The sequence below is a fragment of the Ambystoma mexicanum genome, chromosome 10 (assembly GCF_040938575.1).
Source record: "Ambystoma mexicanum isolate Mex_15411 chromosome 10, UKY_AmexF1_1, whole genome shotgun sequence".
Taxonomy (NCBI): Eukaryota; Metazoa; Chordata; class Amphibia; order Caudata; family Ambystomatidae; genus Ambystoma; species Ambystoma mexicanum.
Window position 1 is genome coordinate 1,405,802,092 of NC_090932.1, and position 17,436 is coordinate 1,405,819,527.

Consider the following 17,436-nt stretch of genomic DNA (forward strand, 5'->3'; position numbering starts at 1 on the left):
GGTCGCATTCTGCATTGAACTGATCTGTAGCCCCACAGTTTCTGCGTGCCCTTATAAATTCCGCTATCAGGATGTTCCTTATTACAGGTTCATAGTAGTAGCTTGTAGAGAAAAGCATATTTGACGTCCATTGCCACGCCTTTTTTCTGTTTGAAAAATAGTTTATCGAAGAGAAAGATGTTATTTTCTAGTGTTGCCGTTAACATTTCTTTTAACATACAAAGGGCAAATGTGATGCAGATTAATCTTTAAAAAAGTAATCTATTGTTTCCAAAGCTAAGTTGTATCCTATGGACCTATATAACGCTTTTACGTCCCACGTGGTCAGATAATATGTTGGTTCCCATTGAATTTGTTCCACTATTTTGATGGCTGATGTGGTGTCTTTGAGATATGCCTTGACCTTGTGAACCCTAGGACTTACAATTTTGTCAATATACTCTGCAATTGGCTCTGTGGACCAGCCAATACCGCTTAGGATTGGTCTACCTTCTGGGATCTCTGAAAATGGCTTGTGTACTTTGGGCAGAAAATATATCGTTGGCATCACTGGTTTTGGAATAAACAGATCTCTTTTTTCCTCATCCGTAATTAGGCCTTTACAATGCCAGCTTTCAATCATGTATTTCAAATCCTTAATGATATCCATTTTAGGATTACTGGGTAGTTATTCGTTACAGTCTGGCGTACTAAGGTGGTTCTTGGCAATTTTATTATAATCTGGCTTGTTCATCACAGTGATGTTGCTGTCTTTATTGGCCTCTTTGATCACTATGTCCTGGTCTTGTCTTAGCGCCTTGAGGGCTTGTAGTTCCTTGGGCATTAGATTGTGCCTTCTGGTTTTGCTTTTTTTCCCTTGTTTGTCAGTAAGTTTATAAAGGTCCTGGGTGACCGATTTTTAAAATGCATCAAGCATATTGTCAGATGGTAGTTGTGGTAGGAACTTGGATTTAGGTTTGAGTTCTTCTACTGTCATGATAGCTGGTTTAATCTTAAGTTCTTGCATTGTTTGGTGTATCGGAAAGTCATCAGATTCTTGTAATGATCTTAAAAGGTGTATGTTACCCAAATCTTCAATGGTTGTTTCACTTAGAGTAACTGGTTGGGTTTTGTCCTGTCGTCTGCTGAATTGGGTTGGAAAAAATGTCTTACGTTTCAATTTTCTGACAAATTTGAACAGATCAATATGTACTTGTGTAGGTTCAAAGTTAGTTGTTGGTGCAAAAGAGAGTCCCCTATTCAGTAGACTAATTTCGTCCAAAGTTAAAGTTTTGCTCGATAGATTCATTACAAGGTCCTTTATTTGCTCTTCTTGGCAGCTTCTCTGGCCCCCGCTCGTGTTCGTCTCTGATAGTCTTCTAAGGCATCAGGGTTGCCTGAGCCTTCCTGACCCCCTCCTTCCTCTCCTCCTGGTAAAGCTTGTTTGTTGATTGGTTGATTCAGGAGTTGAAAACCGCTATATAGATGTAAAATGATAATTAAACAATTACAAAGAGAGTGGTGTGATTTTCTCTTTGTATTCTGTGGCGCTGGAATTCAAACCAGTGAACGTCAGAAATATTACATTTTTAAGGGAAACGTCCGCGGGCTCAGCGCTGCAGCGCCACAGAATATAAAGAGAAAATCACACCACTCTCTTTGTAATTGTTTAATGATCATTTTACATCTATATAGCCAGCTATAGGGAACACCAAACTTAACTTGCAACTTCCAAATGTTAACCACATTATTCCGTTTTAATTAGAGAATACCCAGTGGGTTCCCAAAATATTGGCGCCAAGTTTCCAGTTAGTGGAAACCAAGGTAGGACAAGTCTGTCTCCTGGGAGACACTTTTAAACAGAAACAAACAGTGGTGCCTGTCCTAGCAACTGACGCGAGAGGCGCGATAAGACATCTCTTTAAGGTAAGCCCCTGCCAAGGCAGGGAGTTTAGATAATACGACTGCTATCATTACTGCAAGGAGACTATGCATCATGCCGATATGCTGAGTCATTTGTTACTTTATAAATGTGGAATGAGATCGCGTCCAAAGAGGCGTACGGCAACACAACAGCAAGAACGCTAACATTACAAGTGATTTGTGTCCTCTAAATTAAGGATAATTCCAACTTATTGACGCTCCTAGTAAGGAAAGACAGATTCACTGCAATCGCAGTTCTGTTGTTATGTAATTATATTTAATACATCTAATGCATAGACTCTGTATGTAAATAGAAGCTATGTTAGCTAATATATTCTAACACCAAGCACCTTTGAATATAAACTGTGCACAGCAATCATGTTCCATCAATAAACAAACACTGTCTATTAAACCACAGGCGGCATTTAACCCATGGATTAGCAACAAAGCAATATGAACCTAATTGGATACAGAGAACGGTAAGATCCCTCATTATTGCAGTAACACATATATTTATTTAAACTTCTCAAGATTCACTCATGCCCTATAGCTAACGCATCAGTTTAAAAAGGAAGGTTTAACCAGAGCATGGCAGGCATGCCTGCATTTTCTCATTGGCACTTACAGAAACCATTAACTGTACCTTACAAGAACTTTGGTAGAAACTAAAATATTGTAAAGCAATTGCAAGATGTCGTAACAAGTGATGTTTGTAAATAACATTGTGGAATGACAAAAACCCTCTCAAACAACTTTGCTTTCATTTTTCTTCTCTCTTTATGTGTTTCTCAACTCTAAAGACCCTCCCCGATTCCCCACCCCATCTCTGTGGTTCTTCGATCTACAACAATTGGGCGATCAATTTATGTTTTCAGCAACTCGCTGTGACTTAGTGAAGTAAGAAATAATCTGCTTTTGCAGGGCCCGATGAAGGGCACGGATGTAAAGATAATGGTGGGGTGTGCCTGTACTTCCACTCTCTATATGGTAGAGGAGAGACAGAGGACCCCAGCGAAGATTCTCTATAAGGTAGCAATGGACGAGCAATCAAGGCCTAGCTTCTCAGGAGGTGATGCGGGCAGGTTCCTAAGTACAGTGTAGTCCCTGAACCCCCACAAAGGAATGTCCACACACTATTACTGAAAACACAGTCTTTATATAATTAATATTCAAAGGTATGTACACGATCACAATAATGCACTTTGTACTCGGAAATCAACAATGATAAATATTTACAATCCTAAAGTGGTACCACCAATGTTATCAAATCTCATTAAAGTGAATCAACTGTATGGTTAAAATGTCACACAGATCAATAACAAGGACACTAGCAATAGAGATAGGAAAGAACGCAAGATGGTTGAAACTATAGGCAGGTTTCTGGCCCCTACCACTAGACAGTTCTGTGTGGAGATCCCCCCCACCTGGGCAACCTGTAAAATAAAGATATATAGCACAAGCCCAGTCCATATATTGTTCAATAGTCTTATTCCTCCTATGTTTTACCCCCCCCCCCATTGTACCTGGTGGAGTAGAGTTCTTCCAGGCGGTGCTCATCAGCAACGTTCTGCGAGGATGAGTTGTGCGGGCCTCCTCGGCAATGGATTGTTCAGGACCGCAAAGAGATTCAGAAGAACTGTGGCCCAACAAGGGCGTCGAGTCGTCACAGTCTTTGTGGCCTTCAGGTGGCGGGAAACCCACCGGCGGATTCTCCTCGGCGCGTTGGTCGTCCTCGACTTTCTTCGGCGGGACAAAGCGGTCGATGTTGCGGACAAGGTAGTCCTTCGATTCAAAGGTTCTTAAGCAAAGGAGCGGGCGGCTCCGGTCGTCGGCGACACAGCGTCAAGTGGTCCCCACGGCTGGGCAACACAACTTCGACGGGCCTCCAGCGGTTACACAAACCTGCGACAGTAATAGACTTCGACAGAGGCGAAGTCCGGGTGCTTTGCTTCGCTCTCCTCGGCAGTCCCGTATCGGGTCGGCAGCCTTTTGAGGGTCTGACTTCCAGGGAGCTTTGGCGAAGGCTAGCGATGCTCGATGGTCCCTCGGAGCATGGGAAGAGGGCGCCTTACACCAGGTCCTCTCTCGGATCAGTCTTCAACAAATTCGGCAGCTTTCAGATCAGGTCAAAGCAAATGCAACAGCCAGTCTTCTTCTTCCAGCTGGGCGTCGAGGATCAGCAGTTCCAATTACTCTTCAAGTGTAGACACAGCTTCTGAACAATTTCCAGTGGTGAGAGTTCCCCAGATATACTATCCTGTCTCTCATCCACACTGCTGGGTCACTCTCAGCAGCCAATCATACAGAAGGGCATTCATGCAGTCAGTCAGCCAATCAGGCACACAGTGCATTCAGGCCATACTCCTCCCTCTCAGACACTCACAACAAGGAATGTGGATTGGGACAAGTATCCAGCCATTCAACACTACACACTGCATTCAGGCCAGTTTCGGGCAGGGCTGTCTCAGTCTTTGTCTCTCATACCAGAAACCAGACAGCCACAACAAGAAGTGCATATTGGTCACACACTCCATTCACCCAGGTCCCACCCACATTGTGTACCCACAACATACAGTCACTGGGAAAGCTCCAGCCAGTCTGGACTGGACTTCACAACAACACCATATATGCACGTCCACCCAATAGCCAGTCAGGGGGAAGGGACAGAGTCAGGGCTTCCCAGGACTTTGGGAAAACAAAGTAACCGGCAATAGAAAGCAAGAGGCCACAGGGACCATCTTGTTTTCCATCAGGAATCAACTGATTCCAATGGTAGGGCCGGGGTATCCCAAAATGGAGGATACTCAGCGCACCTATCAAATTCAGCATGGAGCTGCCACCAGCCCATACCCTGCTCTGCGGGCCACCCACAGGTGCCCAAAAACATACACTAGGGGCACAGGATTGTACCCCCATCCTTGGGTGCCGTAAAGGTATCCCATGGGTCTGTTCACCAAACCAAAAGAGCTGCACCACCAGGAGTCCCACATGAACTCCTGCGTGGAAAACACGACAGAACACATGATAAAAAAGCAGTAAAGGACAAGGATACAGAGGCCCTGTCCCTCTGATGCATTTCCAACATCACAACGGCCACCCAGGGACTTGAACCCTGAACCAATAATGACCCAGACAGTGCAAAAGAAGAACAATCATTCTTCACAGGAGTTAGACGCAAAGACCAGAGGTGGAATAAGCAACCGAGAGAGCCCCACCAAGAGGAAGGAACCTGGAGCATTCAGCATGAAGCCCGCGGCAGCTCAGCAGGCCAACATGGATGGCCCACAAGCAAAAACATACTCTGCAGCAGCTCATAAACGGCCCACATGGGGAAAAGGCTATTGTAAGCTACCCCATGGTTTCCCTGAACAAAAGAAGCCCCTAAAACAAAAGGGATGAGAGCAAAACTTCAAAAAACCCATTAGTACCCCAACTGCTACCATAAAAGTACACAGGCCTTCCAATGGGGTAAATTGGCTTGCAGCCCTGGTGATGCCAACACTAAATATTAGCTGCCACCAGCCTACCCCCTTAAAACGAATGTGGGAGACAATCACCCTATTGCAGTAAAGAAGAATGCAAGAAGCACCCCTGGATGTCTCATGGGTCACCCAGGACCATATACTTTTAAAGAGTAAAAAAAGGGGTGTAGTGGCATAGGATCTTCTGTAGAAGTCCATCTGACCACCAAATTAAAAGAGAAAATCCAATAAAGAGGGGGGATCAAAATAGGTATAGGCCCCATAAAAGGATACTGCAGACCCCCCATAATTGAATAATTTCCTAACAGCCTGTGTTACAGACATAATTAAAAGGTGTCGATGTTCCTTTATTTATGTACATTCAACCCTTTTGTACAGCAACCTATTTTGCTTGTCTTTAGAGTAAGTATATTGAACTATAAAAAAATGATCTAACATTTTTTTATTTTGGAAGCCAATCAGGCAGAGTATATGCTTAAACAGCAACAATTCTATAGATTCTAAAGAGTCTGGGATTCCTTGCAGAAGCCAGGTGAATTATTCAACTAATCATGTGAATCAAGGGAAGATCCACTGACAGTGCTTGCTCTATTTGGACTGAAAAATAAATACAATTATTAAATACATTCACTATCAAGGTAAGCACCCATTATGAACATGTAAAATAATTAAAAGTCAAACACTTATGCATCTGAAATCTATGCAGGGTCACGCAAATGAAAAGCACTACAACATACCACTCCCACTCCAAGATAGGGTTGGAATTTGGGCAGTCTGAGCTACGATTGTCGAAGCCACTTTATCTCCCAATGCCCACATGGCCTGGCTCGGCGGACCTTAAAGGAAATAGAAGGTATATGATTAGCATATTGTAGGATTCTATTATATAAGACCATAATCAATCAATACAATTATTTATTACATGGAAGCTCCAAGATATGTACATGGTTTCACACAATTGAAGAAGCGATTTACAAAACCATCAAACTGAACTAAGATGCAGTCTCAAGGGGGGTGTGGCTTGGAAGTCATGTAGTAGGAGGCAAACTTGTAAGCTCCAGACCGATCCTGACAAAGATCCGAACAAACTGGCGTGCATCGAAGGAAATGCAGCCAAAATATAAGCATGGGCGTCGGTACATATAGTGATCAGCTGGAGGGCTTGCCGGGAACAATCGGAGACGGAGTCGGCACGAAATTCGATGTTAAAGAAGCCACCTGCAAAACCAAGATGGCGGGCGCTTACTCCCGTATCCTCAGTGGAGAGCCGTTGCAGTGAGAACACGGCAGGCGGCCGGCATGAAGTGGTGCTGCAGGTGGACGGACAATCAAGGATGGTGAATGCGCCCTATGAACACGCTGAGAGAAGAAGCTGCTTAACGGCCCCCAAACACTGGACCTGGACCGGGGAGAGTTGCCACAGCATCGGTGGCGAGGGCGCAGGAGCAGCCCCTGTGAGGGGAGGCAACCGGTCTGCGGTTCCAGGGTGCAGCGGAGGCGGACCAGAGCTGGGCAGATGGAATAGGAGCATCCATGCTCCCCCGGGTGTCGGACCCTGGCCTGGGCAGCCCCATCAGGGAAACAGGACACGGGAGTGAGAGCCTGCGGTGGGAGCGCTGGAGCGAGAGCCACACTTGGGGCACTTGTGAGGGAGGCGACCGGGCTCCATCGTGGAGCAAAAGTGCTCGAAACCCAGCAACAATGGAGCAGCAAGATAACTAAGCTGGCAGTTCCCAATGGGGATCGGTGAGCCGTCATACGCAGGGAAAACAGCTACATTGTTTTAAGCCTTGGACAGACCATAAACTTAAGTCCCAGCAGAAGCTAGTTCCCCCTCCGGTTCGCCCCGGCTGCACCAGCGGTGTGAGACGGGGAGACTACGGAACGAGGGATAGAAGCTCCCAACGGCATCCTGTTCCCAGTGTGTTCCAGCCCCTGCAGGAAGAAGCCTCCGAGTACGGTGAGATCACCGAGGGGAGTGTGTTAATGCTGTTGGGAATGGGAGCCGCACACTGCCGACTCTCCAGCGGGGTCCAGTTAATCGATGCGGGTGAGACTGACAGCACACCTGCAGGCCCGGGCTGGGAGCCATATGCGCCAAGCATCGAGGGACAAATAAAACAGAATTGCGCGTAGGACAACGCAACACGTGGGACGACAGTCCATTTACAGCACAGGCAGACACCGCAAGAGTGTTCCATAAGGCGGCCAACAAAGCGAACTGTGCCACATAAAGCACGCCTGAGCGCCCTTGAGCCAACGCAGCAGTGGCATCAGTGGCTCCACAGCATTAAAGGAACATTGGAGAAGCCCACCACTGCTAACGGACATCACATAGTCGGAGGAAACGTAGGCGGAGAAGGGCATCTGACCCACAGTACGAGGTTGCTACGCACGTGGATGGGGCAAGACCCACAGCAGGCTGGCATGGAGGGGGGAATAATCTGCGGGCCCATAGATAGCCTTTGACCTATAGGAGGTGGGGCAGAACATTTGCATGGACAAATAATAAGACAGTTGCCTGAGTGGGTAACACTAGCGACAGGGAGAGCAAAGGGCAACCACCAGAGGGATCACACCCATGGAGTATAACACTGTGGGGGGTGAATGAGCGGTGTTGCAGGCACAACCAGTGAATGTGGGAGAAGACAATCCACTTGCTGCACAAGGAGGCGGAACAGAAGACAGACTATCGCGTGAGGGACCTTGGGCACGAGTAGAGAGGAGTACCGCCCAATCGTTGGCGAGCAGCAACGACAGCGGGGACAGGTCGACGTGTGGGACCACCACCCACCCGCTGAGCAGAGAAGAGGGGTATAGATCAGCGGTGCATGCTGAATACCAGTGGGACTCATCAGACACATCACCCAAACAGGACGAAGATTGGTACAGCACCCTGGGCACCGTTGGCACCACCTAAACAAATAAGAGCGGCAGTGACTGACGTGGGAGGACGTAACCTACTTGCTGAACAATATAGAGGAACAGAAGGCCCAGGTACAAAGTCGACATCAATGATGGATGGGTTAAACTGGATTGAGAACAAAATTGCGCCATAGGAAGCAAAGACGACGCACACTGTGAATTGAGACTGGAGAATTTTGCAGGAAAGGGGGACATACAACCCGCCCAAAGAGGGAATGCCAGGCAAAGCGAAAGGGAGCAAAGGCCAACCCACACCGTCAGATGCAACCATGGCCATGTCTAGTGCAGCACAGCAGGAAGAAGGCGAGAGCCCGATATTGGAAGCTATAATGGCCCCGAGGGCGTCTCTGAAGAGTAAGGTGGACACAGCCATAGCAGCCCTAAAGACGTCCTTAGAGAACAAAATGGACACATTGATGGGGAATGTAGGCCTCCTCCGGCATATGGGAGGACCCTGGCAGACAATTTGGGCACGGCGGAGCAACAGGTGCAGCAAAACACCACAGATGTGGCAGCAACCTAGAGCCAAATGTCAGACGTGCTCTAGAGAGTCAAGGTCCTGGAACAGAGGGTGAAGGATGCAGAAGGAAGGGATAGAAGGAATAACATCCGGATCGTTGGACAACCTGAGGGAGAGGAGGGACAGGACCCTACGAACTACGTGGAAAACCTCCTACTCTAGGCAATTGGAGCGGGAGTACTATCCCAAGGCTTCGTGGTGGAGAGAGCACATAGGGCCCAGACCAGAAGGCCCCAACCTGGAGGCCCCCCCCCCTGAGATCAATGATCATGAGAATCATGAATTTCAAGGACTGAGTGAAAATACTGGCGTTCTCCAGGGAAGAGTGGGGGGGGGGATCGATAACCAGGAACTCCTCCAGGATAACGATTTACCCGGATTACACAATCCTGGTACAGAAGCAACAAGCACGGTATGGTCCCGTGCTTGTTAAGGACAAGGAGCGCCTCAGAGCAGCGGGTATACGTTACACGCTGTTATACCTGGCGAAATCAAGGTGTTATGAGAGGGCAGATCGCACTTCCAGATAACAGAAGATGCTCAAGCATGGGTGGACCAACAGGACATCCCGCAAGGGAGATCCAGGAATGCCAATAATGAGGCAAATCTACCCAGGGGGCAACAAGAATTGGACTGTCATGGAAGAGATGGTTCCAGCACCAAGTGCAACGCATAAGCCAGATTGAACATAAATAAAGGAGAAACGAGTGATGGTATTGCTGCAGAGGGCAACAGGACACGCAAGCAAGATTTTCTTTTTATAGCTAGGATGCCAGTTCTAAGGCACCATGCTGCCGCAGGCCGGCCCCAGGTAGGCTGGGCGTTTTGTTAACAGTTAAGGTTAGAGAGTGGTTAGTTAGGAGGAGTGAAGGCCCGAATGGAGGAGGAAGCACCAAGTAGCTGGAACGAAGCGCATACGGCAGGCAAACATACACACAGCTTAACGATGGCTACCAGGGAATAATAAGGCGACAGACTCGCAATGGACCCACATGTGCAAGACATGGCATGAAGAGGGAGGGACAGACCGACCATAAGAGAGTGCAATCAGTGGCTGAAGGAACGAAATATCATCAGCAGACAGACAGGCCTATGGGAACAAATGGGCCACGAGACAATAGAACCAAATGGGCCATGATAGGATAGTCATAGCCACTTGGAACGTCAGGGGACTGAACGCCTACGTCAAGAAACTAAGGGTCTACGCCTGGCTGAACAAAGCAAAGGTAAAAATTGCTATGCTGCAAGAAACACATCTAACGACGGAAAAGCAAATCAAGATAGCTAAGAAATGGGGGGAGGACAATTGTATGGCTCAACATACTAAATCTACGCCAGAGGAGTACAGACATGGGTAGCTCCAGGAGTACCCTTCCAGTTAATAAAACAAGAGAGACGGGGAAGGCAGAATGGTGTTCGTACATGGAATGTTGGAGAACAAAGATGTGCCTGATTAACACGGATGGCCCTTAACCATGAGGCAACAGAGTTTTTTAGGACGATCACACCCCGGCTGGCCCCATACAGAGGAGCGTCATTCATATGGGCAGGAGATTTCAACTGCACGCTGAATCCGCAGGTGGACAGATCCGACAGTAAGCAGACAAAACTGGCTCCACCGGCCATGGCCTTGCAGAAGACTCTAGACCAGCTGGAAATGGAAGACATCTGGAGGAAGGTACATGCCAGTATCAGGGGATACACACATTATAGCGGTGCACACAGCATACACACCCGCATTGACTACTTATTTACGGGCAGGGAGTCCCTCTGGGAATTCACGATGATACATATTAAGGTAACAACGTTATCCGACCACTCCCCGATTGTAGCGACATGGAAATGCAGAGGTGCCCCAATACCTACTTGGAGACTCAGGGCGGAGGCGCTGACAGATGAGGTCTTCCAAGAACACTTCAGGGAGACGATAGAGGATTATTTTGATCATAATTGGAGAGTGGGGGGGGGGTGGATAGCACTGCCACGGTCTGGGAAGCCTTCAAAGTGGTGTTCAGGGGAGCGGCGAAAGGGAAGGCGGGTGGACTAAGGGAATCCATTTTGGTTGAACTGGGAGAAGTGGAAAAGGAGATAGAACGGGCAGAAGCACGTGCAGGAGAGAGGGGGGGAGCCGGAGGAGCTTATAGCGCTGCGATTGCAGTGTTCCTCAATTTGGGAGAAACTGGGCAAATTGGACTACGGGAAGTATGTGCAGAGACTACATGCAGAGGGGGACAAGCAGGGCAGGCTTCTAGCCTGGCTCACTAAACAAGAGGCCAGGCACTCACATATAACCGCTATCAGGGATGAACAAGGCGAGGAAGTGAGGAACCAAGACAGGATTAATGGGGTGTTCTTGCGGTTCTATGCAGAACTCTATACCAGGAAAAAGGAAGCGGTGGGGGAAGATATAATGGACGCCCTAGGGGAGATTCCCCTCCCTAGGCTATCGGAGGACCAGGCACAGACCCTGGATGCGCCCCTCACGCTTGAGGAGCTGACCGCAGTGATAGCCGACCTCCCAACAGGCAAATCCCCGGGTCCTGATGCGCTACCCGGGGAATTCTATAAGAAATACAAAAGACATTTTGGCCCCACAGTTGCTAAAGATGTTTCAGGAGGCATATGAGAGGGGAAGGTTGCCACAGAGGCCTGTTGGAATCGGTTATCATACTCCTATGGAAACCGGTGAAGCCGCCGCTCGAGTGTGGCTCTTGGAGACCGATCTCCCTAATCAATCAGGACTCCAACATCCTGACCGCAGCCCTATGTGTAGTCCCGCAGACCAAGCGAGTCATAGCCACGCTGGTACACACAGACCAAACAGGACATGTACCAGGGAGGAATACGACATGGAATCTGCGTAGACTCCACCACGTAATTGAGAGCACGAACCACGACCAAGGGGAATGCGCGGTAGCGTGACTAGATGCGATTAAGGCATTTGATTCAGTAAACTGGGATTGGCTCCTCGGGGCTCTTGCCCGTTTTAGGATAGGGGAGGGGTTCCTCCGCTGGATTTGGCTGATTTACAATGATCCCAGAGCAAAGGAGAAAACGGGGAGACCCATCTCGGAGGGGTGGAAGATTAGCAGGGATGCCCACTTTCCCAGATGCTATATATACTGCTCTGGACCCGTTTGCAGTTTTCCTCCGGGCAGAATATGGGAACGCAGGAATAATGATAGATGGGGTGGTACACCTAATTTCGATATACGCAGATGACACACTCCTCTATGTTGGGAACCCAACAGAAAACATGCCAGACCTGCTAGAAGCACTGGGGGCATTTGCCAGACTGTCGGGTATCACGATTAACAAGGAGAAGTCCTTGCTCTTCCCCCTGGCGGGTTTGAGGGAGACCGCCCCCGACCAGTTACCAAACCTGGGATCACATGGACCCCAATCACCTTCCGATACCTGGGAGTGGACATACACCACAGCATTACGGCAACACATATCGCCAATACACAGCCCTCGCCAAAACGGAAAAGGCTCTGACATTTTGGAAAACACTCCCACTGGGGATAATAGGAAGAGCAGCCCTATTTAAGATGATAGTCCTGCCCAGCCTATTGTATTATTTTGCTAATATTCCCTACAACATACCCAAGCCCTTCTTTATACGGCTACATACACTAGCAGGAGAGTTCCTGTGGGCTGGGGGGAGGAAAAGGATGGCGCTAAATACACTACGAAGGAGCTATGAATGGGGGGAAGGGAATCAAACTACCAGACTTTGAATGGTACTACCTGGCGGGCCAGCTCCAATTTGTGGTGAAATGGTTGGAAGAAGACACGTCCATAGATGCACTGCTCTTTCAGCCAGCAATACGACAGTATTGCTTGAGGGAACTCCTATGGATGGACAAGGCCCCAGCCAAACCACTCCCTACCATAGTTCAACTGGGCTTGACTGTGGAAAAGAGGGTGGAAGATACAAAAGGTGTGTGACCCCTACTCGAGACAGATCCCCTTGGCGGGACTATTTGATAGTCGCACGGCGTCCCTGGCCATCTACCGCATGCAGTGGGAAGACAAGGAAGTGGCACAGACTGGAGACCTACGGAAAGAAGGACGGTGGGTGGATTTTCAGTCCCTGATGGATTAGACAATTCATAATGTACACCAGCATGATACAGAGGATCAAGAAGAGGTGGAGGACTTGCTGGGAGAAGAAGATGGGGAGGGAGTGCAGGATGCGTGGTACGATGTAGCAGAGGGAGTACACTCTATATCCAGACTCTATGAACAGCTCCTGCGGGTTAATAATGAAAGGGCGCTACAAGCAAGATTCAGATGGGAAGAGGAGCTCCACAAGGCCATCACGGACGAAGAATGGAATAGGACACTACAGTACGCTAAAAAAGTCTCCAGAAACGTGAGATTCAAGCAAATGCAACCGTACCTCATGCATAGGGCATCTCTCACACCCAGGAGAATGTCGCACATGGGACACAGACAAGTTCAAAGCTGCCCACGCTGTGTGGAAGAGCAAGCGGACATGATGCCTATGTTCTGCCCGGTGATGCTCCATTTTTGGGACGCAGTGAAACAAGGGATGAGGCAGGAGGGATCCAAATGGAAGCATGCTCGCCAGAATCCTACCTCTTGGGACTGTTCCTGAGGGGCGGCAAACAAAGGACGCATATGGCAAAATTGAAAGACTTCATGTGTATTCTAGCGAAACGCCGCATAGCGATGGAATGGAACACAAGCCAAGGGCCATCAGCAGCAATGTGGTGGGCGGACCTGCAAAAACGGACAATAGCAGAAACGTCAGTGTGGACCAGAGCGACACAGACGGGGGAGGGAGAGAGCGGGGCTAGACTACTTGCATGGAACTCTCTCATACTGGATCTATTTAATAACATGGAAGGGCAAGACACAACAGGGCCGAGTGAGCTGGAAGAGGATTGAATCTTCCCCCCCACCCCCCTGAGGACACTGTGAGCGACAGAACTTGCAGGGGGTAGGGGCCATGCCGCAAAGGTTCGATGCGAGAGCCGGAGCTGTACAGAACTGAACGTGATGGTTAGATAAGGAGAGAGCCTAGCCGGGCGCCAAGGAGACAGAGGATAGAGTGCGGATCCCATCACAACGTGCCAGTTGTAGATTGTTGTTTGTTGTTTAGTGTTGGAAATTAATAAAGAGTAAAAAAAAAAAAAAATTCAAAGATGCAGTCTCAAAAAACAGTTAATTGCATTTATCATGTCATTCAATTAAGCACAAGAGATAATTTCCTACATCCCAATCTCATTTCGTTATGTTTTGCAATATCTCAAATTTGGTTTATCAAGACACATTATTTCTTTGTTTTATGTTTTTAGCAAAAACAACTTTACACAAAAAGCAAATCTGTATACAAAATGATATCAAAAGACATTTCCAATTCATATCATCAACTACGCAAACAATAAATACTCAATAGTTGAACACAATAATATAAAATGATTCCATTGATCCATTAAGAAATAATGTCTCTCTTTAACTCGTTATTTGGAAATAAATAGAATTGTAGCCAAAAAAATAAGTGTTAAAATTTGCATCCACATTCCAAAATGCCCGCTGTATAGAGACGACGTGTCTGAGCGCTCTCAGTCTTCATACAGAAACATCCATCCGAAAATCACTTGAAAAATACTCCCCAACCTTTGGAAAGCTACAGTGGCGGTTATTTTCTATCCCACACCCCCCCCCACCACGGTGACACAGCAGACCGTAGTGGACAATAGCCTGATGACAGAGCACGCCTGTGAACGTAGGTCTGTGCAGCCACACCTTCAGCCTGAAATAGTCATGTGCGCTCCGGTAGAACCTGAGAGGCACTATCTGTGTACTATCCCTCAACGCCCGAGACAAAACAGCGCTCTACAGACAAAGAGGGTCGACTGCCATCAAAAGCATTCAAAGAGCAGGCACCGAGAACGCAATAACGTTCGAGTGTACGGAGCTTAGCAAAGGTCTCCCAGGGGCAGCATGAAGCCGCTACAAGAAAGGAGACTCCGCCCCAGGGATACAATTGGCTTTAAAGTTTATTAAGAACTTTCTGGGTAAGCAGAGGAAGGTGATCGAAGCGGCATGCAGCCTATACCAAAAACAGTGGTTGGAAACCGGCATTAGCTATTTGAAATGATAGCTGACCTCTTCAGGTGATGTGATCTTCCATTGAAAATCCTGGGGAAACTGGGCAACGTGAACAGCCCCTCTGCCTGTTCCTACTTGCAATGGGAAGCGTTGATTTACTTGGATATGCGCAAGCCGTGGAACGTACAGCTTCGATAGCTACATAGGGAACCAACTTTCAGTAAGTAGCCGCACTTTTCAACATGACCCACTAATAAGAATAATTAGAACTCTCTCCAGCGGGGGAGAAACTCCTGCCCTTTACCAATTGGCTGCTTCTTGCCAGCGACCCCTTCAAAGCAATGCTCCATCCTGTGCCAAACATACAGCTGCACAATTTAATACTGAGAATATATGTGCTGGCGCACACGTGTGCAGGGGGCACACTACCATAGCAATTAGGACTGTAAGGGTGCCCCACAGCAGGTGCCAGGCTTTCGAGGATAACACTCCAAAAACGTTAAGACATCCAGGAAGAGGTTCAAGTCCTTCGAACCCGGGGTATAAGCTACAGATGGACTTTTCCTTTCAGGCTATCATTTGCCCTGGATGGCAGGCAGCAAATAATAACGCCCAAGGAGGCAGGACTGACCTTCCTACAAATAGAAAACTCCACAGGAGTGTTATCGGCAAGCACCCAACTTAACGCAGCAACAAAAAGGTACAAAATCCAAGGACGGGGAATGGCAAATTAACACACAGCTAAAAAAGGACCACAGGGATCTGTAAAAAGAGGAATGGCGTTCACGACAGAGGCACGATCCCTAAATCATCATTTTAATGGCTACAACTGCCCGGATCCTACTGCAAACCTCTTCTGGTTGAAACAATCATGGATCAGTGTCAGTAAGACAGTGTGTGACTTTCTCTTTTTGGAATCTATCTGTTCTCTGTAACAGATTGGGGAGCTAGAACTTCCCACACTTTTTCCTGGGTTTCAATATGGATCACAGCCAGGCGAGTTTGTCCCGGGACATAGTAGGAACTGCGATTCACACCTGGGAACTTCTGGAAGGGGGGTTTGGGGGAAGGACAGACCTGATAGCAGTTATGTTGAGGGGCTATCAGGAGGTGGGGGGGGCAATTTAGTTGGGGTGGTGTGTCTCACCTGCAGTGCAAAAGTATGCTACTTATTTATGTATAGTATCAGCAATGCACCAATATCTATTAGCCCTTTACCGTATTTTATACACAGCCAAAATTCAAGTGTTTGACATGGAACGTAAGAGGGCTTAACACGCCACCGAAACGTAGGAAGGTGCAGTCCTTCTTGAGGCGGCACCAACCCAGATTTGGTGACGCTTCAAGAAACCCACATCTGTAAAACAGACAGAAGCAAACTCTGCCTATGCTACTACCCTACAAAAACTCTGCACCGAGAGCAGAACAGCAGGTGTGTTGATCGCAGTTAAGGAGGGAGGTGGTCTTCAATAATATGCACTAAAACACACAGGGAGGGCAGGTATGTTTTTGCGGTCCTTAGGGTATGCTCCATCAAACTAACAGTAGCCTCAATGCATGTCCCTAATTAAGGCCAAGACAGATTTCTGAAACATGTCATGGGCTTATTGGAGCTATTCATGGACGGAAATTTACTAATAATGGAGGACTTCAATTTGACGTGGGATCCTGCACGGGACAGAAGCAGGGTAACTCGTTGGGCTTCGCCCTCCCCCTCGAGTGGGCTGCAACGTACACTCACGGATCTATTCTTAGTAGATATTTGGCTCGCCCTGAAGGGGGGAGTAGAAAGGTTATTCTTTCTATTCACATGTGCATAGCTCATTCGTCTGTAGATTATGTTTGCTCCTCCATCCGATTCTTGGGAATAATATCACAAATTACACACCCAATCACCCTTTCAGATCATGCCCCAATTACACTAACACTACATATAGCAATTGACAACCCCAGCTCTGTTCATGGAAATTCCTGTTTGCTTTACTGCAAGATCAAGTTGTCAGAGATGAAATCGCTGCACACATTACTGAATACTTTGACCTAAATCTGAGTGGGGGACACCTTACTAAACATTATCTGGGATGTGTTTAAAGCTACAATGCTAGCCATGTGGAGAAAGGGCTTAGAGCTGCTGTTGTGCTGTGGCGAGTTGAGAGACAAACACACAAGGAAAGCGAGGTGTGTGTGCCTTTAGGGGGGAGACTACTGTTGGACTGATCAGCTGACCTTAAAAGGCCGCCTCATTCACCCGTGCGGCGTAAGCCCTGTGGAGAAAGGGCTTGGAGCTGCTGTTGTGCTCTGGCGAGTTGAGAGACAAACACACAAGGAAAGCGAGGTGCGTGTGACTTTAAGGGGAAGACTTCTGTTGGACTGATCAGCTGACCTTAAAAGGCGGCCTCATTCACCCGTGCGGCGTAAGCCCTGTGGAGAAAGGGCTTGGAGCTGCTGTTGTGCTCTGGCGAGTTGGCGCTCTGCGCTCTCAAATGTTTTCCTCCCGGATCTGCCGTGCGTGCCATGAGAGTC

The 17,436-nt window shown here is 47.9% G+C and overlaps 1 protein-coding gene across 1 annotated transcript in view; it reads right to left on the bottom strand.

Annotated features, from left to right (window-relative positions):
* ACACB (acetyl-CoA carboxylase beta) overlaps positions 1 to 17,436 on the bottom strand; it is a 3,851,763-nt gene that overhangs the window by 3,039,666 nt on the left and 794,661 nt on the right. The window contains exon 7 of the mRNA XM_069619430.1: positions 6,122 to 6,220. Coding sequence (XP_069475531.1) covers positions 6,122 to 6,220 — 99 coding nt within the window. The remainder of the gene's footprint in view (positions 1 to 6,121; positions 6,221 to 17,436) is intronic.